This window comes from Balaenoptera acutorostrata, chromosome 13, assembly GCF_949987535.1.
Source record: "Balaenoptera acutorostrata chromosome 13, mBalAcu1.1, whole genome shotgun sequence".
Lineage (NCBI taxonomy): Eukaryota > Metazoa > Chordata > Mammalia > Artiodactyla > Balaenopteridae > Balaenoptera > Balaenoptera acutorostrata.
In genome coordinates, this window is record NC_080076.1 from 54,430,002 (window position 1) to 54,455,459 (window position 25,458).

The following is a 25,458-nucleotide window of genomic DNA, read 5'->3' on the forward strand; positions in this document are numbered from 1 at the left end:
TTCCTTCTTGCCACATTTAAAAAAAATACTTACAGAAAGCACTGATTTTCTTCTGTGGTTTGATAGGATCAAGATCTCCTATCCTTCACTGCAGAGCCCACTATTGGTAGCAAGGATGCCATTGTCCATAATTTATCTTTCTGAGAGATTTGAAGTGGGAGATGATTTTAAAGAGGTTAAAATTTGACTACTTTTAAATGTTCCATCCCTTTCCAGTTTGGAGTTTGGACCTGCACATTTTTTATTTAGAGGAAGTAGCACCAGCGGAGACTAAGCTTTAGGTGACGTTTAGCATTTCCTGAAGCATTAGGAGTACATTGGAGGGTCATCCAAAGACTCTTCCTGAGGGAGGAAGGAAGGGGAGGTTGAACTAAGGAAAATCAGGCAGTGAAACAAAAAGACAAGTTGTGACTACTCTCCAATCTAAAAGCAGTATCTTAGATAAGATGTCATTTAAAATTAACACCAGAATGTTTTTATCTCAAAGTATTTTTTTCATTTGTTGTTAAAATAATTTGATTTTTAAAGTTTTCAGAATGAGTCAGTTAACTGATTATTCATGAGACTGGGTAGATGAAATAATGCTAAATGTTAGAAAGCACTGAATAAAGGACTTAGCTTATTTAATGGCATTTCTGGGAAAAGTTATGGTGGATACCGACAAGTGATCCTATTCTCTAGGGAATAGAGCTGCTGGATGTTCCACTATAAAATGATACCTTAATTAACAAACTTTCAGGCACAAAGCTCTTTTTATCAGAGCTGGCATGCACTCAAAGGGTACCGTATGTTCAGAGCACCCATCCTCTTTGGAAAAAGAGACTTTAGTGTCACTAGTTTAGACAGCACAGGGCAGTGTAGTGAGCTAGTTAAGTGGATCACTGAGTCAGATCTGCCTGCATTCAGATCCCAACTCTGTCACGCACTACCTGTGTATCCAGGGATGAATTATTTAGTCACTCTGTGCCTCAATTGTCTCATCTGTACAGATACCTATACTTCATAGGGTTATAAGGATTGCATGTAATGTATATGAAGAACCTTGGCCCATGATGAACATTTTTTAAAGTATTAAGCTATGAAAGTTAAAGGAGTGAGTCAGGCCATTGTCTGGCTTAGAAAAGAGCCTTGCTCTTTTAGTCTGGTCAGATGAAAATGAGGTACGTACTGTCTCAGCCCTATTACCAGGTGAGAAACCATTCCAGGAGGGCCCAGAGATAGCAGTGTGACTGGCCAGGCAGCGGGTGGAACAGGGAGAAGGAAGGTAATGCCTTGCTAAGATGGAGCGGCCGCTGGAATCTGCATCCTGGAACACATACATGTCTCTGACTCGGTTTTGGGAAATAAAGTTGCCAGCAGTGATCTGTGACACTGGAATAATTCCTATTAGTTCATATAATTAGTGTAGAACACTTTTGTTCTTAAATAGGGTTTTCTGTAGGTTAGTTCAACTGGGTCTTAAGTTAACAGAATGTACAGAAATACCAAAGAGACCTAGCTAGAATTCAAATGAGTAAGATAAAATATGAGAACGTCAGAAAGCAACTGAGTAAATGTTAGGGAAAATGAGAGAGCTAATGGGAAAAAAAAGATTCCAGTAAAATGTTTTAAGAGATTGCTGAAAGAGAACTCTTGATGTTAATTGTATAATAAGGTTTTTAGCTTCCTCACATCAAAGATAACTTTGACTCTTTTTCCCCTTGTGGCCACTGGTTTTGAAATATTATGCCTAATAAATTGCATTTAATTAAATATTAACTTGTTGGTCTTTTTTGTTTTAAATTCGTAGGGCCACTTAGAGCTTATGATCAGCAAAAAATAATTAGAATTGCCATTTTATTTTTTATTTTTTATTTTTTATTTTTTTTATTTTTTTAAAATTTATTTGTTTGGTTGCACTGGGTCTTAGTTGCGGCTTGCGAGCTCCTTAGTTGTGGCATGCGAACTCTTTTTTTTTTTTTTTTTTTTCCACACACACACACTGTATTTTATTTTTACAAGAGATAAATAGACTGACACCAAGCATTGTACATGGATGACCACAACAAAAGCAACAATGATTGCAATTACCAAACATGAAACACACTTATACTATGTCATAATATTGACATTCAGTCCAGTAATCCTCCACTGTAACAGCTCCTTTACTTTGCAGTGAAAATTGATTTGTATATTCTTTTCCTCTGAGTCCTTGTGGGATTTTTTTTTTTTAATTCAGACAGAAAGTCACAAAAATTATACTCATCCTCATCAGTTCACTCAGTCCCATGTAATTAATTTCTTTTTTTTCATCTTGATCTTTTGTTAGCACTTTTATGAGTTCATCAGTTTTTCATTAGAGTTCTGAAAATGCTTATTCATTCAGTTCAGCAGTACAGTCAGTTACCAGAAACCTGTACTTGTCAGAGTCTTTTCCATGAATTTCTTGAAGATGAAACCCTTTTATAGGAACATATTTGCAAAATCATCAGAGTACACCCAGAACTGTCTGTAAATGACAAAAGACTTAAAAATGACCATGGTTAAAGATTTGATGAAAGTTCATAATAATGCAGTTGACAAGAAAATTAGTTATTTCTGAGATATACATTTTAAAGTAATAACTAGGATTATTACTTATAACATTACACCAGAACATATAAGATTTTTAGAAGTTTCCTGTAATGTCTGAAACATTTATATTAACATATTTCCATACAAATACAAATATAAGATTTTTAGAAATTTCATGTAATGTCTGAAACATTTATATTAACATATTTCCATACAAATAACCCAATGAAAGTTTAGTATTAGTTGTTTTGTTTGTTTTTTTATACTGCAGGTTCTTATTAGGCATCAGTTTTATACACATCAGTGTATACATGTCAATCCCAATCGCCCAATTCAGCACACCACCATCCCCACCTCATCGCAGTTTTCCCCCCTTGGTGTCCATATGTCCATTCTCTACATCTGCGTCTCAACTTCTGCCCTGCAAACTGGCTCATCTGTACCATTTTTCTAGGTTCCACATACATGCATTAATATACGATATTTGTTTTTCTCTTTCTGACTTACTTCACTCTGTATGACAGTCTCTAGATCCATCCACTTCTCAACAAATGACTCAATTTCGTTCCTTTTTATGGCTGAGTAATATTCCATTGTATATATGTACCACAACTTCTTTATCCATTCGTCTGTTGATGGGCATTTAGGTTGCTTCCATGACCTGGCTATTGTAAATAGTGCTGCAATGAACATTCGGGTGCACGTGTCTTTTTGAATTACGGTTTTCTCTGGGTATATGCCCAGTAGTGGGATTGCTGGGTCATATGGTAATTCTATTTTTAGTTTTTTAAGGAACCTCCATATTGTTCTCCATAGTGGCTGTATCAATTTACATTCCCACCAACAGTGCAAGAGGGTTCCCTTTTCTCCACACCCTCTCCAGCATTTGTTGTTTGTAGATTTTCTGATGATGCCCATTCTAACAGGAGTGAGGTGATACCTCATTGTAGTTTTGATTTGCATTTCTCTAATAATTAGTGATGTTGAGCATCTTTTCATGTGCTTCGTGGCCGTCTGTATGTCTTCTTTGGAGAAATGTCTATTTAGGTCTTCTGCCCATTTTTGGATTGGGGTGTTTGTTTCTTTGATATTGAGCTGAATGAGCTGTTTATATATTTTGGAGATTAATCCTTTGTCCGTTGATTCATTTGCAAATATTTTCTCCCATTCTGAGGGTTGTCTTTTCGTCTTGTTTATGGTTTCCTTTGCTGTGCAAAAGCTTTGAAGTTTCCTTAGGTCCCACTTGTTTATTTTTGTTTTTATTTCCATTACTCTAGGAGGTGGATCGAAAAAGATCTTGCTGTGATTTATGTCAAAGAGTGTTCTTCCTATGTTTTCCTCTAAGAGTTTTATAGTGGCCAGTCTTATACTTAGGTCTCTAATCCATTTTGAGTTTATTTTTGTGTATGGTGTTAGGGAGTATTCTAATTTCATTCTTTTACATGTGGCTGTCCAGTTTTCCCAGCACCACTTATTGAAGAGACTGTCTTTTCTCCATTGTATATCTTTGCCTCCTTTGTCATAGATTAGTTGACCATAGGTGCGTGGGTTAATCTCTGGGCTTTCTATCTTGTTCCATTGATCTATGTTTCTGTTTTTGTGCCAGTACCATATTGTCTTGATTACTGTAGCTTTGTAGTATAGTCTGAAGCCAGGGAGTCTGATTCCTCCAGCTCCATTTTTTTGCCTCAAGACTGCTTTGGTTATTCGGGGTCTTTTGTGTCTCCATACAAATTTTAAGATGATTTGTTCTAGCTCCGTAAAAAATGCCATTGGTAATTTGATAGGGATTGCATTGAATCTGTAGATTGCTTTGGGTAGTATACTCATTTTCACAATGTTGATTCTTCCAATCCAAGAACATGGTATATCTCTCCATCTGTTGGTATCATCTTTAATTTCTTTCATCAGTGTCTTATAGTTTTCTGCATACAGGTCTTTTGTCTCCCTAGGTAGGTTTATTCCTAGGTATTTTATTCTTTTTGTTGCAATGGTAAATGGGAGTGTTTCCATAATTTCTCTTTCAGATTTTTCATCATTAGTGTATAGGAATGCAAGAGATTTCTGTGCATTAATTTTGTAACCTGCAACTTTACCATATTCATTAATTAGCTCTAGCAGTTTTCTGGTGGCAGTTTTAGGATTCTCTATGTATAGTATCATGTCATCCGCAAACAGTGACAGTTTTACTTCTTCTTTTCCAATTTGTATTCCTTTTATTTCTTTTTCTTCTCTGATTGCCGTGGCTAGGACTCCCAGAACTATGTTGAATAATAGTGGTGAGAGTGGACATCCTTGTCTCGTTCCTGATCTTAGAGGAAATGCTTTCAGTTTTTCACCATTGAGAATGATGTTTGCTGTGGGTTTGTCATATATGGCCTTTATTATGTTGAGGTAGGTTCCCTCTATGCCCACTTTCTGGAGAGTTTTTATCAGAAATGGGTGTTGAATTTTGTCAAAAGCTTTTTCTGCATCTATTGAGATGATCATATGGTTTTTATTCTTCAATTTGTTAATATGGTGTATCACATTGATTGATTTGCGTATATTGAAGAATCCTTGCATCCCTGGGATAAATCCCACTTGATCGTGGTGTATGATCCTTTTAATGTGTTGTTGGATTCTGTTTGCTAGTATTTTGTTGAGGATTTTTGCATCTATATTCATCAGTGATATTGGTCTGTAATTTTCTTTTTTTGTAGTGTCTTTGTCTGGTTTTGGTATCAGGGTGATGGTGGCCTCATAGAATGAGTTTGGGAGAGTTCCTTCCTCTGCAATTTTTTGGAAGAGTTTGAGAAGGATGGGTGTTAGCTCTTCTCTAAATGTTTGATAGAATTCACCTGTGAAGCCATCTGGTCCTGGACTTTTGTTTGTTGGAAGATTTTTTTTTTTTTTTTAATAAATTTATTTATTTATTTATTTTTGGCTGTGTTAGGTCTTCGTTTCTGTGCGAGGGCTTTCTCTAGTTGTGGCAAGCGGGGACCACTCTTCATCGCAGTGCGCGGGCCTTTCACTGTCGTGGCCTCTCTCGTTGCGGAGCACAGGCTCCAGACGTGCAGGCTCAGTAGTTGTGGCTCACGGGCCTAGTTGCTCCGCGGCATGTGGAATCTTCCCAGACCAGGGCTCGAACCCGTGTCCCCTGCATTGGCAGGCAGATTCTCAACCACTGCGCCACCAGGGAAGCCCTGTTGGAAGATTTTTAATCACAGTTTCAATTTCATTAGTTGTGATTGGTCTGTTGATATTTTCTGTTTCTTCCTGATTCAGTCTTGGAAGGTTATACCTTTCTAAGAATTTGTCCATTTCTTCCAGGTTGTCCATTTTATTGGCATAAAGTTGCTTGTAGTAGTCTCTTAGGATGTTTTGTATTTCTGCGGTGTCTGTTGTAACTTCTCCTTTTTCATTTCTGATTTTATTGATTTGAGTCCTCTCCCTCTTTTTCTTGATGAGTCTGACTAATGGCTTATCAATTTTGTTTATCTTCTCAAAGAACCAGCTTTTAGTTTTATTGATCTTTGCTATTGTTTTCTTTGTTTCTATTTCATTTATTTCTGCTCTGATCTTTATGATTTCTTTCCTTCTGCTAACTTTGGGTTTTGTTTGTTCTTCTTTCTCTAGTTTCTTTAGGTGTAATGTTAGATTGTTTACTTGAGATTTTTCTTGTTTCTTTAGGTAGGCTTGTATAGCTATAAACTTCCCTCTTAGAACCGCTTTTGCTGCATCCCATAGGTTTTGGGTCGTCGTGTTTTCATTGTCATTTGTCTCTAGGTATTTTTTTATTTCCTGTTTGATTTCTTCAGTGATCTCTTGGTTATTTAGTAACGTATTGTTTAGCCTCCATGTGTTTGTCTTTTTTACGTTTTTTTCCCTGTAATTCATTTCTAATCTCATAGCGTTGTGGTCAGAAAAGATGCTTGATATGATTTCAATTTTCTTAAATTTACTGAGGCTTGATTTGTGACCCAAGATGTGATCTATCCTGGAGAATGTTCCGTGTGCACTTGAGAAGAACGTGTAATCTGCCGTTTTTGGATGGAATGTCCTATATATATCAATTAAATCTATCTGGTCTATTGTGTCATTTAAAGCTTCTGTTTCCTTATTTATTTTCATTTTGGATGATCTGTCCATTGGTGTAAGTGAGGTGTTAAAGTCCCCCACTATTATTGTGTTACTGTCGATTTCCTCTTTTATAGCTGTTAGCAGTTGCCTTATGTATTGAGGTGCTCCTATGTTGGGTGCATATATATTTATAATTGTTATATCTTCTTCTTGGATTGATCCCTGGATCATTATGTAGTGTCCTTCCTTGTCTCTTGTAACATTCTTTATTTTAAAGTCTATTTTATCTGATATGAGTATAGCTACTCCAGCTTTCTTTTGATTTCCATTTGCATGGAATATCTTTTTCCATCCCCTCACTTTCAGTCTGTATGTGTCCCTAGGTCTGAAGTGGGTCTCTTGTAGACAGCATATATATGGGTCTTGTTTTTGTATCCATTCAGCCAGTCTATGTCTTTTGGTTGGGGCATTTAATCCATTCACGTTTAAGGTAATTATTGATATGTATGTTCCTATGACCATTTTCTTAATTGTTTTGGGTTTGTTTTTGTAGGTCCTTTTCTTCTCTTGTGTTTCCCACTTAGAGAAGTTCCTTTAGCATTTGTTGTAGAGCTGGTTTGGTGGTGCTGAATTCTCTTAGCTTTTGCTTGTCTGTAAAGCTTTTGATTTCTCCATCAAATCTAAATGAGATCCTTGCTGGGTAGAGTAATCTTGGTTGTAGGTTCTTCCCTTTCATCACTTTAAGTATTTCATGCCACTCCCTTCTGGCTTGCAGAGTTTCTGCTGAGAAATCAGCTGTTAACCTTATGGGAGTTCCCTTGTATGTTATTTGTCGTTTTTCCCTTGCTGCTTTCAGTAATTTTTCTTTGTCTTTAATTTTTGCCACTTTGATTACTATGTGTCTCGGCGTGTTTCTCCTTGGGTTTATTCTGTATGGGACTCTCTGCGCTTCCTGGACTTGGGTGGCTATTTCCTTTCCCATGTTAGGGAAGTTTTCGACTATAATCTCTTCAAATATTTTCTCTGGTCCTTTCTCTCTCTCTTCTCCTTCTGGGACCCCTATAATGCGAATGTTGTTGCGTTTAATGTTGTCCCAGAGGTCTCTTAGGCTGTCTTCATTTCTTTTTATTCTTTTTTCTTTAGTCTGTTCCGCAGCAGTGAATTCCACCATTCTGTCTTCCAGGTCACTTATCCGTTCTTCTGCCTCAGTTATTCTGCTATTGATTCCTTCTAGTGTAGTTTTCATTTCAGTTATTGTATTGGTCATCTCTGTTTGTTTGTTCTTTAATTCTTCTAGGTCTTTGTTAATCATTTCTTGCATCTTCTCAATCTTTGCCTCCATTCTTATTCCGAGGTCCTGGATCATCTTCACTATCATTATTCTGAATTCTTTTTCTGGAAGGTTGCCTATCTCCACTTCATTTAGTTGTTTTTCTGGGGTTTTTTCTTGTTCCTTCATCTGGTACATAGCCCTCTGCCTTTTCATCTTCTCTGTCTTTCTGTAACTGTGGTTTTTGGTCCACAGGCTGCAGGATTGTAGTTTTTCTTGCTTCTGTTGTCTGCCCTCTGGTGGTTGAGGCTATCTAAGAGGCTTGATGGGAGGCTCTGGTGGTGGGAAGAGCTGACTGTTGCTGTGGCGGTCAGAGCTCAGTAAAACCTTAATCCCAGAATTGCTATTTTTGTTTACTATAATTATATTTAGCTTAGTTGAGTGCCTGCCGCATGATAGGCCCCATACTAGGTGCTATACATAGGTTATCTTATTTAATATGTACTCAATTCCAAGATATGTATTATTATCCCCATTCTACCAACCAAAAACAGAACTACAGTGTTAGTAATTTCACCAAAATTAGACAGTGTGTGACAGGGTTAAGGTTCACCTGTACAACCTTGCTGCAGAAAAATGTATGATTTCTGTTTGGCTATTTGAAAAATTGGTCATTTTTGAAAACTCTCCTTTACTACTTTTTTACACCCTTGGATGTCTCAGGCTCCTAACTTGGGAACAAGTAGCTCCTCAAATCCCAAGATTGTTGCCTATCAGGATAATGTAGACCTGTAATATCACAGGACTCAGTTTTATGAGGGAAATTCAAGACAGGACAGGCAAATAAGTCATGTTTCCTACTCAGGGAATAGATTTTATAGGGAAAGAGTTGAAACAAGAGAATGAGGTTCTTGAATTATGAATGTAACTTTCAGTGTTCTCCATTACCATGTGATAATCAGCAGTTGGGTATTAATACAGTCAGTAATATATTCTTGTTAACTACGTGTTTGATTTCTGATGCTTCATATTCTAGAAGAAGGTACATGAATTATGTTTATCTGTCATAATCCCTTTATGACCTTAGTGAGGTTGGAAATGTTCAGGTATTATCATTTTTTAAAAAGAATGTGTATTATGCTGTTGGATGTAGTGTTATATAAATGTAAATTAGGTTAAGACAGTTGATAGTGTTATTGATACACTTTATACCCTTATTAATTTTTTTGTCTCGTTGATGGAAAGATGTTAAAATCAACTATGATTGTGGATTTTCTCTGATTCCATTTAATTCTGTCCATTTTTGCTTTGTGTATTTGGAAACTGTTATTACTCACATATACATTTATGATTGTTAATCTTCCTATGAATGAACTCTTATGTCATTATGAAATGTCCTTCTTTATCTCTGGTTGTGATATCAATCTGATGTTACTGTAGCCACTCCAGCCTTCTTATGCTTACCGTTTATGTGATATATCTTTTTTTATATGTTATCTTTCAAAATATCTGTGTTTATATTTAAAGTGTATTGCTTGTAGACAGCATATAGTTGGGTCCTGAAGGTTTTATCCAGTCTGACAATTTCTGCCTTTTAATTAGAATTTTTAGTTCAATCACATTTAATGTCATTATTGATATGGTAGATATAAAGTTTATCATTTTAGTATTTGTTTTCTGATTTTTGATTCCCTCATTCCCCTTTCACTTTTCTCTCTCTTTTTGAGTCGATTAGTTGTGTCTTTTTATCAAATTTGCAAAAATTTTGGCCATTATTTCTTCACATATTTTTTCTGCCCTATTCTCTCCTCTCTTTCTGGGACCAAAATTACATGTATGTTAGATCTTTTGATAATGTACCCAAAATCAATGAAGTTCTACTCATTTTTTTCAATCTTTTTTTCTCCCTCATCTTGAGATTGGAACTGCAATTTGCAAATCCAGTGAACTTTTTATTTCAGATATTGTATTTTTTTAGTCTAGATTTTCCATTTTTGATAGGTTTTATTCCTCTGCTACTATTTCCTTTTTTTAAAAAAAAATTCCTTACAAGCTTATTTTCTTCTGTGTCCTTGAGTATAGTTATAATAGCTGCTTTAAATCCTCACCTATTAATTCTAACACCTGGACTGTCTCAGGATCAGTTACATTGATTATCTTATCTCTTGAGTATAGGTCATGTTTTTCTGTTTCTTCATGGTCTAGTAATTTTAGATTTTGTTCTGGACAGTTTGAATGATCCATTGTAGAGACTCTGAATTCTGTTATATTTTTTAAAAAGAGTTTCTATATATTTTCTAATGACTGATTTTTGTATATCAGGCAGATAATTTGGGTAAACTCAAATTCAAACTCTGTCCCCTCTGTAGTAGACAGCAGCTGAAATCTCTGTTCAGTTTTTTATCCTTAATTGGACTGCTTAGAGTCTACATCACAGAATGTTCAGCCAGATTTTGTGACCATTTTTTAAATCTGGAACTTAGGACTCTGACTCTGTATCTCTCTTTTCTGAGATTTCCCCATTTCTCTAACTTTTGTAGTTGCATCAAACTCTGTTTTCTGGTTTTCAAGCCCATGAGATTGAACATTTCTATTTGACCTTTATCCATTACTAATACCAGCTGGTGCCTCCCCTCAGCCAAAAAGCTGTGAAAAGAAACTCATCCAATGGCATTTTTTTCTTCCAAGTGTCAACTCCCGTTTAGTTTCTGCCTGCTTTGGTTGTTCTCCATCACCTTTATAATTTATCAAGCACTTATTTTTTATTCTATGGAAGGGTTGGCCCAGTAGGAGCTACCATGACATTTCTGGAAGCAGAACTTCCTTGTCGTCTTTTCTTAACCTGGCATTCTGAACCCTATGCCTATTTTGATGCTAAATTATTTTTCCATCTTTATTTTCTATTGTTATCCTACTATGTAGTCATGTTTCAGCTAAAATGATCTATTTTCTCATCCCTCAGAAACTTTTATACATTCCTACCTTATATCTTTGCTCACATTGCTCCCTTCAGCCCATATTATATCTCACATTTTCCTTCTGCTGAAATCTTTACCATTTTCTGAGTCTCAGCATAAGATCTATCTGCCTTTTTCATGAATCCTTTCCTAATGAATTTTGCCCATCCTAACCTCATAAGGCTTTATTATCTATACCACTCGCTGGACATTGAATCACATACTACCTTGTGATATCACTTTTGTTGTGGTCACTCATCTGAAAGTATAATGCATTTCTTTTCAACCTAATTAGATTATACTCTTCTTGAGGCCAGTAACCTTATATTTTTATTTTGTTTTCCTCCTACAAGCACTAACTCAATCTTTAATTCAGTAACTAGTCTGTTTAATAAATTTTTGAATGAATGAGTCATTCCAATATTAATATTCATGTAAAATGCCTAGAAGATAATCTGGCACGTAGTAAACACTAATAAATATTATCTGTTATTATTATCTGAAATCAGCATAATGATCTCTGAATATTCCTCTCACTCCATCCTTTGCTGATTATTATTTCTATTCATAGACTCAAAGACTTGTGGAATCTTAGAACTGGAAAATATTTAAAGTTGTATGATAAAATCCCTTTATTCTGGTAGATCACTGGGCTTGAGCAGACTCAAGGCTATCTGTCCCATTTCACTGTAACAGTGGTTCTCAGCCAAGTGGTTCTCAACAGCCCTTCTACAAAGAAGTATTTGATCCAAAATATCCGTAGGGCCCAAGGTTGAGAAATCCTGGGCTGTTGAGAAATCCTCATTTTCATTAAGTGAAAATCATCTGCTTTCCTAATTAACATGTTCTGTTGTCATAGAAAGTTCTCAATATCAGATTTTTATTTAGTATTTCTTCTCTTTATTTATATTTTCCCTGTTTTGAGAGGAAAATTTAAATAGTTAAAGTATGTAGGAAAAATAAATTTTGCAGAACAATTTCCCTCCTAGACATACCCTTTAAAATTGGGAGAAACTGTAAAACTTATTTGGAGAGAGCTGTTATAAAGTTAAGAGGGGCTTATCAGATGTCTTAGGAATAGTAGGTGTTTCACAGCCTGCTCTTTTCGTTTTACTGAAGTGTCAAGTGTCCCCTGATGACGGTCAGGGCAGAAAAGGGGTTAAACGAAAGCAGCTAATTGCTTGTCACCAACTGGAGTGGGAGAAAGGGACCAAAGGGCAGCCGTCATTCTGCCTCCCTCCATAGCTGCTCTCTGCTTCATCCTCCCTTATTTCTCTGCCTCATTCCCAAGGCTAGAGGTATATACAGTGATGGCATTGTCAGAAACACAGACCTATGGAGACGTCAGTACAGTTTCTCCTCTAGCAAGAGATAGCAGAGCTGTGATCCACTTTTCAAGGTTGCCTAAAGGAAAGTTACAAACATCCCAGTCTGTAATTTGGAAGAAACTCCCAGATGTATAGGCTGCTTTTTCCTGAGTTTGCAGATCAACGTTTTCTTTCCCCTCACTAATTCTGTTCCCTTCTCTCAGGGGCAGTCACATGATGGTATCTTGCCCCAGAAGCCATTTTTATCCTTATGTAGTGTTTGCACTTTGAAAGTGGTTCTTTTCTAAATGATGGGAAGCTTCGAGGTTCAAGGTCACAACTAACTTTAGCCCCGATTCCTGTGTTACTTATGTGCTTATACAAGTAAATATAAGTGGCTGTTTGTCTTGCCATTCTTTTTAGCAAGAAAAGATTAAAGACTAACTGACCCTACCTAACTTTTCTGCATGTTTTTATAGTATATTTAAAATCTTTCTCTGACTAGTCAATAAAATGTAATATTTCTAGCCTTTTCTCAAATTAGATTTCTGAGATATTAGAACATTTTTCTTCTTTTTTTAAATAGATTTAGTTAATTAATTATTAAAAAAAATTTTTTTTTTTTGGCTGCGTTGGGTCTTTGTTGCTGTGTGCAGGCTTTCTCTAGTTGCGGTGAGCGGGGGCTACTCTTCATTGCGGTGTGAGGGCTTTTCATTGCGGTGGCTTCTCTTGTTGTGGAGCACGGGCTCTAGGTGCGCGGGGTTCAGTAGTTGTGGCATGCGGGCTTCAGTAGTTGTGGCTCACGGGCTTAGTTGCTCCACGGCATACGGGATCTTCCCGGACCAGGGCTCGAACCCGTGTCCTCTGCATTGGCAGGTGGATTCTTAACCACTGCGCCACCATGGAAGCCCTGTCACATATATTCTTAATTATAGGCTTTTTGTATTTATTTCTTCTGTGTTAAATACATCATGAAAATAAAGATAATAAATGCTTTAAATACAAAAAGGGGAGGGGTTAAATTAAAACCTTAAATGGTCTTGATTGATTAGCTAAGTAGATAGACAAAACAAAATGAATTTTAATTGACATGAATATAGATTCACTAAATCAAAGAGAACCCATGCAGACACAAGTCAGGATTTTGTTTGAGGATGGCAAAAATACATATCCAGGATTATGGTTGACAGAAAGTTTTGTCAGTGGAGAATGACTGTGTAAAGGTTAGCATTGTGCTGCAACTACCACTGCTACTAATTAGCTAACTGTTGTTGTGTACTTACTGTGAGCCAGCACTGCTCTAAAGCCCTTTACATACGACCATTGACCTAGGAGAGGCAAACAGGATTATAGGACACACAGCTAGTCTTTCCTCCCCTAGGTCAGCTGAACACCAAGCAGTAGCATAGTGGGGGCCCAACCTTCCAACCCAGATGCCATGCTCCTTGCAGCTCTACCTGTAGTGATGTTTTCACCACAGGTAAAATTCCAGTGTCTGTGTTTGCCGAGCCTTGAGGGAACAAGAGCTGTTTCTCAGGATAGGAATAGATGCTTATTAATGTTGCAAATAGAATAGGTAGAGGACGTATTTTTTTTAATTTGAGGCAAAAACATTTAAGTTTGACTTGTATTCAGACTTGTTTTAATAATACTTATTGGAGGCCTACACATATACATAGGAAGTAGTTGTAAAAATTCTGCTTTTGGCAGGAAAATTTAACATCACTTTGATACACAGTTTTCTGGTTTGAACCCACATGCTAAATTTAGAGAACTAGAAATGTATTTTAGTGCATTTAATGAAATTATCAAGCATCCTCATTTCTTTGGAACAGATTTTTAAGAACCTTTCAGTGCTCTAAAACGGTGCCAATAAGATGATTTTTATATTATATTGTAAGAATCATGTGTAAAAATAACAAAAATTACTTTCCTGGTTTTTAGATGTGTGGTTTTTAACAACAGAGGAATGGCAGGGGAGAATCTCTTGGTAAGTAAATTTAAATTAATCACAACGGCTTAATTTTTAAAAGAATCATTTCCAGTTTTATAACAAAAACATATTCCTTTTTATTTAAGATAGCTTATTATGTAAACAATACAAGTTCATTGTGGAAAAATATGGATAAGAAAAAAAAAGGAAACCCATAATTATACGACCAGGGGAACCCCCTTAGTCTATGTTCATCCAGATCTCATATTTAAATTTTAAAATGTAATATATTTCTATTTTTTAAATTAAGGCTTTATTTTATAACTTAACTTTTATACTTACCATATTTTGGCATCAATAAATATTTATCTACATCATTTTTAATGCAAAACATATTTTCTTTAAAACTTAACTGGTACAAAAAAAATTAACCAGTACAGTAATACCTTTTTAATTAAGAAATTTACTGTCGTCATGAAATGGACTGACTGCATGTTATATGCCTATTTGCCTTCCACAGTTTACATGGAGGAAATATTATTTTAAATCAGCTTTTTTTCCCCTCTAACCCCTAAAGTTTTTGCTAGGATAGAAGTTCTTCCATCTCTTGGAAAATCATCACTCTATCTGATGTTAACCTGTGAGTTGGAATGAGAAATATTACACTTACTGAAATTTTCTTGAAGCTTTTCAACTGTTAGTCCCTCACCACTTCAACAGGTCAAAGGCAATTCTATCAGAATAGAAAGAAACTTTTTTTCTGGGTCATTGATAGAGAATGATATTAAGACTATAAATAATTAAGTCATGATGGAAATAAAAATTTACAATCATGTCACTGTGTCGGTACATTATGAAAATTTTGGAAAAAAAAAAAAAGAGCTCTTGCACTTTCCTTTATAGTAAGTTAAGTCCTGGAGGGGATCAAGATCAACATGATTTCAAAAGCTAAAGTTATAAAGTGTTCACGGTCTCACTCAAGTGCCTCGTGAAGGTGAAGGTTCACATTTCCTTACTTAGTCTGGCCCTTTAGGAATCTTGTAGACAGGTGGTAGGTATTCTAAAGGGAAAGATTTGAACTTGTCACTCTGGCTCTGGACTAAGCAAATTGTTTTTGAGCAGCTCTTGTCTGCTGTGTGTCCTTCTAGGTGCTTCCAGGACACAAAGATGGGGAAGACATGGTCTGAGGCTCTCAAGAAAATAATGTGCTGCAAAGTAAAATCCATTCGGTTCCATAAAGTGAGAGATAAGGATCTGTTCATTTAGCAAAGCTGTGTTGTATGCCTACTAAATCAGGCACTGTACAAGGCAATAGAGTGAGGAGTGCACACATTATTACACACAACCCTAACCCTTATTTAGGAGCTTTAACTTAAGTTGCAGGAGATGGTCAGATACATAAAAATATACACAATACAGTGTGACCACAGGAAGGTTTATTAAGGCTACAGAGCATAGAGGGAAGGAGTAACTAACTGCCCCAGGGGAGGCGGCAGAATATCGCAGTGGAGGTGGATTTGGGTTGGATCTTGAAGGCTATGGTATTGAACCAGCAGAGGGGATAGGGGAGCTTTCTCAGCATGAAAAGCAAGGTATTAAAGAGCGTAGTAGCAAGTACTTATTTGTGGAGGGATAAAAATGATGATCATTTTATCTAATGTTTATTGAGTCCGTAGAACATATCATTATGTCTCTTTGTACTCGATGTTCAGCAATAGAAACAACCCTGTGATTTAGGTAAGTGTAGCCACCATCATCCCCATTTTCCAGATGAAGAAAATGAGGCACAAATAGGTTAAGAACTTGCTCTCACTGAGAAATTCAGAGCCAGGATTCAGACCCAGGTAGGCTGACTATGTGCTTATGTTCTTGAGCATTATACTCTGCTCCCTCTCATTACTCAGGAAGTGATAGGAATTCTCCCAGAAGGGTAGGGCCAGATTTTGAAGAGTCATGTGTAGAATTCCAAGGAACCTAGTATTGAACCATTGACTTTTTTTTTTTTAAGTTTCGTTTTATTGAGGTATAATTGACATATAAAATAACTTGGTCATGGTCATGTTTTAGAAGGAGAACCATGGCAGAAAAGTGATGGAGGGGAAGGAGGCTGGAGGCTGGGAAATCTGTTAGAAGGCAGTTATTAAAGACCTATCCAGAGTGTGAACGCAGAGGTAGGGGGGAGGAAGGGGAGAGAACAAAAATGAGGGGTATTCATGGGGCAGAAAGAATAGTATGGTGGGAAGTGAAGAGACGGGAGTCAAGGTTGGCATGTCTAGTTTTGCTGACTTCTAAAAGGCTAATATGGTGAAAGGTAATATTTGCTGAAATAGGAAATTTAGGAGAATTTACAAGCTTTTGGTGTCATCAAAATAACAAATTCAGTTTTAGATATTGAGGGTGCTTTTAGGTCATCCAGGTGGAAATTTTTCATAAACAGTTGTATGTACTAGACTGGACCTCAGAAGAGACACACAGGCTGGAGAAAGGAATGGATTATTGGTACGCAGTGGAACCAGGAGGTCAGGAGTGGGTGAGATCGCTTAGGAACCATTGGTAGAGCAAAGGATAGACTCTTAGAACACAACAAATAGGAAGGAGGAGAGAAAAAGAGGAGGAGGAAGCTTGAAAAACTTTCTACCCTGAGCATTTAAAGTTAATTGGAAATTTACTTTGAAAGAATGCAGCAACCCAGTAACTTTTACCCATAAACTTGCACAGATTTTTAAAAAATCTCCAAGAACATTTTGGGAGACTTTACAAAGGGATGGTAATTAGATACATTTTTTTTTTTTTTAACTTTTAAAGAATTCAGTGAGTTCTAAGTGAGAGGATAAGAGTAGCTTGATCTCTGGTGTCTTATACAGTGCATCGGGTCAAATTCTGATGAACTGGTACCTCCAGCAAATATCTGTATCATAAAGGCTAATGCCATCTAACTTAAGAAAAAATAAGGATAGCAAATGACTAAAACATAATTATATCCTTTTAGAATAACTGTTTTTGAAAAGAAATTAAAGGGAGTAAATGAATTATAATTTAATATATACTTCTTGTAACCTAATGGATCACAAAAATGAGATGCCAATATTGATTATTAGAGCTAGGTGTGATATTTAGATCCCTTGATAGTCCTTCTTCTTTCTGCCTTAGAGCTATAAACAGTTACTGTTTCAGACTAGAGGAACTCTATGAGTATTTATACCTCACCTTGTTCCAGAAAGGATTTAATGTAGCGCAGACCCAGAGTAAGTAAGACCTTAAGGTAGGCATAAAAAAGAACAAAAGATGAATCAGCAAAGATCAAACAGGAAGGAACCGATTCTAACTGAAATTAACCCAAAAGAGCTAGTAAAGGTGAAATGGAATTTAGGGTAAGCAGTTCTCCTAGGAGTGGAAGAAATGCAAAAGTAAAAGATTTGCTGAAATATGTTGGTGATATACTTAGAATTTATAAGGATTACTATGGCTCCTGCAGAGCAGAATAAGAAAGTAGAATATTTCCACCACCATGTTGTCCTCATTTCCAATTAGTCATTGCAGGATTGAGAGAAAGCCAGAAGCCTTGCTCACTAGGAAATGAGAAGCCTGCATGTTGCCCTTCCTGGGGCTCTGAGCTGTAGAAGACAGAGTCCTAGTCTCAGTAGACTGATCCTCAGATACCCCTGCAGGGTTCTTGGACCCCTCAAAGTAGACGGTGCTTTTTTTTTTCTTAATATTAATTTATTTGGTTGCACTGGGTCTTAGTTGCGGCAGGTGGGCTCCTTAGTTGTGGCACGTGGGCTCCCTAGTTGTGGCTCACTGTCTCCTTAGTTGCGGCATGCGAACTCTTAGTTGCAGCATGCATGTGGGATCTAGTTTCCTGACCAGGGATCGAACCCAGTCCCCCTGCATTGGGTGTGCGGAGTCTTAACCACTGAACCACCAGGGAAGTCCCAATGGTGCCTTTTCTTGCTCTCTGCAGATTGGCTTTCAAGAACAGGAATCCAGGAATCCAAGTTATCCACGAAGTCCCTAATATTAATGATTACTTTGTGAACTGTCATGTTTCCAGCTTAGTTTAGGAATGATAATCTACAAAGAACTCAGCCAAACCTGATTTTGTTGAACGCTACACAAGGGTCCCTCTCCTTTTGTTTATAAGGTCATGCAGACTTCTATGTCCCTAAACCCAACCAGAAAACCCTCCTAGCCACTTTGGAAAATACTCTGGCAGTTTCTCAAAACCTTAAAATTGAGTTGCCGTATGATGCAGCAATTCCACTCCTAGGTATATACCTGACAAATGAAAATATATGTTCATACAATAACTTGTACACACATATTTGTAGCATCATTATTCATAATAACCAAAAGATGGAAGGAATCAGGATGTCCATTAATGGACAAATGGATAAATAAAATGCAGTACAGCCATGCCATGGAATATTTTTCAGCATTTTAAATGGAATAAAGTACTGACACATGCTACAATATGGATGAACCTTGAGAACATTATGCTAAGTGAAAGAAGCCAGACAAAAGATCACATATTGTGTGATTTCATTTGTACGAAATATTCTGAATAGGCAAATCTATAGAGATGGAAAGAAAGATTAGTGGTTGCCTCGGGCGGAGGGAGGTGGGGTGACTGCTAATGGTGGAGGGTTTCTTTTGGGGGTGATGAAAATGTTCTAAAATTGTGATAGTTGTACAACTCTGAATATACTAAAACACACACACACACTGAATTGTATATCTTAAATGGCTGAATTGTATGCTATGTGAATCATGTCTCATAAAGCTGTGAAAAAGGAAAGCCTCCATCAGGTACTTTCCCGTTCAAGTTAGAGCTGGTGAGGGGTCGGGGGGCAACAGTGGAGCAGAAGCCAGAAACTACTTTAAAGCGGTGCTGCTCCAAATGCGGTTTGTCAGCCAACTTCTACTTCTCAAACTATCTGACACAATCCCTGACAGTATGAGGGGCTGCGAGAGAATGTAAGCCACCTTCAGCTCTGAGCACGCTGCCGAGGTGAGCTGATTATTTTTTTTCTCACAGAAATACTCTCTTGGTGAGAGAAGCAGCGTGCTGATTTACATTCTGACGCCAGCCCCTTATCTCACCCCGGACTGGCACTTTAAGTAGCTCTGCTTCAGGGATCCTCTAATCCTAAAAACCTCATTTAGTCGATGAGGACACCACTGGAGAAGTGGGGTGAGAGGCTTGACGTCATAAAGCTGATTAGTGGTCTTAGGGCATGAACTTAGACTGTCCAATGTCTTTACGTTTCAGCTCTGGCTTTAAGTCAAGTCAGGCCGAAAAGAGTGTAGAGATAAAGAGGGTTTTCAAAGAGAGGGATCTTGCCTCAATCTCCAATGCCTTGGGTAGTTACTTAAGGACTCAGATCTTGAGAAATCTGCTCTTGTTTCCTACTGAGCTTTTCCACCTTGGAAGCTAATGGGGTATGAGGGATGTAGGGCTCTTTCCCCTCCTGGGCCCTGTTTTCTGAAGGGGGCATTCACAAGGGATTAAGGACCGTAATGGTCTGAGGGAGGAGGAGCGTATACCGCATGACCAGCCAGGGCACAGTTCAGTTGTCAGACTTTCACCTTCAGGCACTGCCTTTCCCACACTCAGTATCTTCCTACTAAACACCACTGTGTCCCACCCAAGTCTGCCCTTTCCTGAATGCTCCCCCAGATAACCTCTCCCTCCTCCCTCTACCCATCAGAACAACCCAGGAAGGCTGTCAGCCAGATGTGGATACGAATTCATTGAATCGTATAGAATTTTCTTCTAACACTGATAAGTCCAGTTCAGTAATATCAACTGCTGTAAGTGGTGGGTATGCAAAAGATTGTGCAATTCTCTATATTTAAACAATTTTTAAATAAAAAGAATGTTCAAGTAAATAAAGAATTTTAGGAACAGTATATTTTTTAGGAATAACAATGATAATTTTAGGAATAACAATGATGTAATAGCTAGCTACCATTCATCGGAGGCTTCAACTGTGCCAGGTGTTCCTTTATGCCATGAGATGTTTAGCAATACTTCTCTGTGCACTGCAGGGAATCCCTGTAGAACTAGACTTCCCTCTTCCCAAGTGACTCTAGGTAGGTTTTGTCATTCTTGTCAGTGCAGCCTCCTCCTCTCTTGGCTCAGTTCTCACCCTGTTTCCTTATTCTCTTCGAGCAGTTGGTTCTCAGCCCTGGCTGCACAGTAAAAGCCTCTGGGAAGCTTTGAAAAAGTACTGATCCCTGGATGCCATCCCCCAAAGATTCTGATTCATTTGGCCTGGGCTGGAGTCCAGGGGCCTGTGTTTGTCCTAAAACTCCCCGGTGAGTCTAGTCTGCAGGCAGGGCTGAGGTGGTGGGTAGTCCCAGGCTTCCTAGGACCCTGGCCTGAGAACTCCTGTCTGCCTGGCTGACAGGCTCTAAGCCACTAACAGACTGTGCTCATTTATCGGTGTCGCTTTGTAGCATGACTGCATAAGCATGTGCCTTGGTTATCCAGAACGTTAGCAGGAGCACGGCATATAGGCTATCTTGGCCCCAGCATTGGCTGGGGTATTTCTTGGGGCCCTTTGTTTTGTGGTTGGTTACTTTAAATAATTAACAAATTCTCAGGCAGATTTGGATACCTGGTCATTTTATATGCCTATCAATGTAGGTGAAATGATTATTCATTAAAGTGCTGGTTTTATTTACATATGCACATACATTTGTTTTCTCTGACTCTTTGTTTAACAAACTCAGTTTCCAAAAATAAGATCAATTTTTCTAAGAATGATTTGGGTAGCTCATTAGGTACTGGACTGGGAGTGGGTGAAATGAAAGCAAAACAACACAACAACAAAAACACACTGCAGAGAGTGGCTAAAAAGCATAATTCGGGCTTCCCTGGTGGCGCAGTGGTTGAGAATCTGCCTGCTAATGCAGGGTACACGGGTTCGAGCCCTGGTCTGGGAAGATCCCACATGCCGCGGAGCAACTAGGCCTGTGAGCCACAACTACTGAGCCTGTGCTCCACAACAAGAGAGGCCGCGATAGTGAGAGGCCCGCGCACCGCGATGAAGAGTGGCCCCTGCTTGCCGCAACTAGAGAAAGCCCTCGCACAGAAACGAAGACCCAACACCGTCAAAAATAAATAAATAAATTAAATAATTTTAAAAAAAGAGCACACTGTCAAAAAAAAAAGCATAATTCGCCCTATTATAAAAGTATTATTCCTTTTGGGGTAGCCTACATCTACACAAGAATCACAGAGTTCATGTAAGCAGCATCTTCTCAAATATTTGAGTACAGATCATTAAATACTAGAGAGAAGACTGTAAAATGAAATATTGTAAGCTCTTGATGTTTATCAAGACATTACAATAAAGTAAATGTGAAATTTAAGTGATTTTTAAAAAGACATTTGCGTGCCTTCTTCAGTTTTATTTTTTTCTGGACAGAAAACTGAAATCTTTTTATGAGCTGGCCTTCTTCAGTATTAGATGTGTGGCAGATATTGAGAGAAGGGTCCTGGGTTATGGCTTTTTCTGCAGATTAGCAAATTAATCAGCTCCCAGAATAGCTAGGGAAAGTCAGGCTACCTGATTAACAGGGTGAATTTTAATTTGTTTCTATACCCCCCCAAAAATTTTTAACGAAATTTGCATTTTAAAACAAATGACTTCTAAATCAGGACAAGAAAATTCTCTTTCAGAATAAGGAGAAATCAGTTTGTCTACTTTTTGGAAGTTGATTAAGGATAAATTAGATGTAGTTCATAGACAAATATAAAATATATGCTTTATTCTTTTCTCATCTATTATGTATAATTAGAAGTAATTTTACTTCATCATTCTCTTCCATGCTTTTTAAAAAGTAACCTCTAAAAAGCCATTTAGCAAATTACTGTTGTTTCTCTCTGATCGTAGTTGCAGTTGAACAATTTGAACAATCTTGGTTTGTAATTATTGTCAAATTATTCTAACATAAAATATTGGGTTGGCCAAAAAGTTCGTTTGGGTTTGTCTGTTACATCTTATGGAAAAACAAGAATGAACTTTTTGGCCAACCCATTATTTATGCCCAAATGTCTGCTGAAGGTTACTTATCCTTTAGATTTTCTGCATTTTTCAAGAATACCTTTCCCATCCTCTTCTCACTCTAAAAGGAACTTTCATCACCCAGCTGAATCCTGCCAGGTCGTCCTTCCTCCCTTTAGGGATTAGATGCGGCTTACTTTACCTCTGTTCTGGAAGTATGAAATAAGAGGATAGTTGCTGATGGTATTAGCAGCCCTAGCAACTGAGAATTAACTAACATTTTTTTAAATCTAAAAAGATGCTATAGGGACTTCCCTGGTGGCGCAGTGGTTAAGAATCTGCCTGCCAGTGCAGGGGACATGGGTTCGATCCCTGGTCCAGGAAGATCCCACATGCCGCAGAGCAACTAAGCCTGTACACCACAACTACTGAGCCCGAGTGCCACAACTACTGAACCCCATGCGCCTAGAGCCCGTGCTCCGCAACGAGAGGAGCCACCGCAACAAGAAGCCCACGCACCACAACGAAGAGTAGCCCCCACTCACCGCAACTAGAAAAATCCCGTGCGCAGCTACGAAGACCCCAATGCAGCCAATAAAATAAAATGAAATAAAATAAAAAGATGCTATAAAGTTATATCTTCAAACCTGAGGAAAATGTCTGCCAGGCCTACCAATTCAACATATTACCCCCATAAGTGTCTTTGCTGTGTATCCTAGGTGAATTCTTTCTTTAATGGGACTCAAGTCCTATGAAGAAAGAAGGCATATGATGTTTCCTGTTGGAGCCCATCAAGTAGCAAGAGGTTGTGTGGTATAACCACGTAGGTTTGCATATCAGAAGTTACTAATCAGGTCATCTCACTTTCAATCCTGTGTGTTTCCATTCAATTCAACAAGTATTTATTGACTGTATAGAGGTGAGCAAGATAGTAATAGAGAGAGCCTCACATATAGATAGTAAGGGCAGGGAGCAGGCTGGCCGGGACAAGTAGGGGTAGAATTGGGAAAGGCTGTGAGTTCCTGGAGAACAGGGGCCATGTCTGACCTTTTTTGTCTGAAATTTATTCAGTTTCTTCAAGTCATGATTTCAGCAGGCAGAGTTGACTGTGAAGGCCACTTGGCAGATGAAGTTTACACAGGTGGCAAGGATATTAAGAGACTTAGCAGACAAGAGAACAGCAGTGTCCCATGGACCAGGATCCATACATATGGAGGACTACTAAAACGCAGAGCTGGAAAGTTACTTGGCATATTGTGAAGAGCCTTAGCAGAGGACTTTGGATTTAATTCAGTCAACAATGGAAAGCTAATGAAGAATTTTAATCAGAAACACTGTCATGATTAGAGCTGGAAGTGTTCTTCAGGAAGAGTAATCTCATGTTGAGTGGGATGTATGATTATGGATGGTGATTAGGAAAGGCTGGCAGTTAACTAGTTCAGAGGTTATCACCTGGTAGTCCAGGTGAGGGGCACAAAGGCCTGGGAGCAAAGACAGCTGGTGCCACACCCTTTCCACACCTTTTTCCCTTTGGTGCTTACCGTTCCCATCTTGCCTACCTGATGGCTTCCCACTGCAAGCACCCCCATCTCTTTGACTGGGGGCCTTCTCTAGCCATGGAAGCCTGCTGAGCCTTTGCTCAGGGCAGACCAGAGTGCCAGGGAGTTAACATCCTCCAGGAGCTGCCTTCAACCAATGGCTGAAGCGAACTGGTGGGCAAATAACCCAGCTCCCTTGCCACTTGGTTGGGATAATTTTGACCCTTGTTCTATAGTCTCCCAAAGTGCCCCAAGGGGATTGAGTCCCAGTTGTCCACAACCACAAACAGCTGGGTAACATTGTTTACTGGCTTCCTACCCTTTCTGACTCACTCACTCACCACTCCCCTACTCCCCATTCCCCCATCACCTTCTAAATGAACCGCTTGCCCTCACATCCTTGTCCCTGGGGCCTTCTGAGAGAATCTAACGTACCAGGGCCTTTACTAGAGTGGAAAGAAGGGCTCGCCTGTGTTTCCTGAAAAGATTCTGGGGAGGAAGAAGCTACAAGACTTGGAAGTTTATTGGCTGTGGGTTAAAGGAGAGGAAGAAGGCAGTGTCACCTACAGTTTTAACTAAGAAAATGTAGATGTCATTTATAGAGAAATGGGAAGTTAGGAGAAGAATTAGGAGTTTTCATGAAGAGATAAAAGAGTTTACTTTGGGGCATTTTGAGTTTGAAGTACTGACAGAACATTACTTCTAGAACTTGGGAATTTGCATCTGGAGCCCAGGAAGAAGGAAGAGACTGGAGATTCAGGCTTAGTCGCTGCCTAGAGGTGGTTGATGAAGCTGTGAAGGTAGACCAGACCTCCAGGAATTGGGTATTGACCAGAGAATGAGCAGATGCAGGCCTACGACAAAACTTATGGAAATGAATTCTCACATTTGGGGTTGTGGGGAGAATGACAGGAAATGGAAAGCCAGCAGCAGGATGAGAACAGGACGAAGCCATCACGGAAGCTAAGGGAGCGGCCAGCAGGCGGCAGATAGTGCCAGAGAGGCTCTAGATGTGCTGAGTTTCAGAGTTCTGGCAGCTTTGATCCACACCAGCATTATCAGTTCCCAACTTAATGTAATCCACTGGGAGAAAAACATTTAGGGAAAAATAAGCTCCTATGTCTGAGCGTACCAGATATTGATTTGCTTACTAAATATCTCATGGAACCCTAGTGCTTTACAAGAACTAGTTTACTTATTACAAACATAAACTCCAAGCTCTGCTACTTTGTGACCTTTGGCAAATTACTCAACCTTGCCAAGCCTCAGTTTCCCCACTTGTAAATAAGGAATGAGGTGCTATTTCTGGTCCTTCCTGGCACTAAAATTCTCTGATCCTAATAATTTTCCATAGGCCATTTTTCGCATACCCTAACTCTGTGTGTATGTTCATGTATATGTGTGTGCATGCGTGTGTACATACATGTACACACATACTTCACTTGAAGCCTGAATAACAAGAGTATGTGTTGGTGATTGTTTATAAATAATACAGAAATTTAAAAACTATGCAGTGTGAATAAACTCACATGTAGTAAAAATGCCAAGTAGGGATGATCTTTTTCACTGGAATTCTTGTGACAAATTCTGCAGTCACTATGAATGACCCTGGTAGTAGATATTATTCTGTTTAGATTTTACATTGAATTTGTGCCCCTCAAATGCATTTAATCACAAAGTATTTTTGGAAGTATCTCAGCTTCGTCACTTATTAGCTGTTTACAGGAGTTTACAGGAGTTGCTTAACTTCTCTAAACTCAGCGTTCTATTAATAACTCAGTTTCCTAAGTATAATAATGGGATCTTCCTCAGGGTTTTGTGGACAC

The 25,458-nt window shown here is 38.3% G+C and overlaps 1 protein-coding gene across 2 annotated transcripts in view; it reads left to right on the top strand.

Moving 5' to 3' along the window:
* ABHD3 (abhydrolase domain containing 3, phospholipase) overlaps window positions 1–25,458 on the top strand; it is a 44,259-nt gene that overhangs the window by 7,074 nt on the left and 11,727 nt on the right. For both annotated transcript variants that reach the window (XM_057527292.1, XM_007197631.3), the window contains exon 4: window positions 14,094–14,139. In XM_057527292.1, the coding sequence (XP_057383275.1) occupies window positions 14,094–14,139 (46 nt within the window). The remainder of the gene's footprint in view (window positions 1–14,093; window positions 14,140–25,458) is intronic.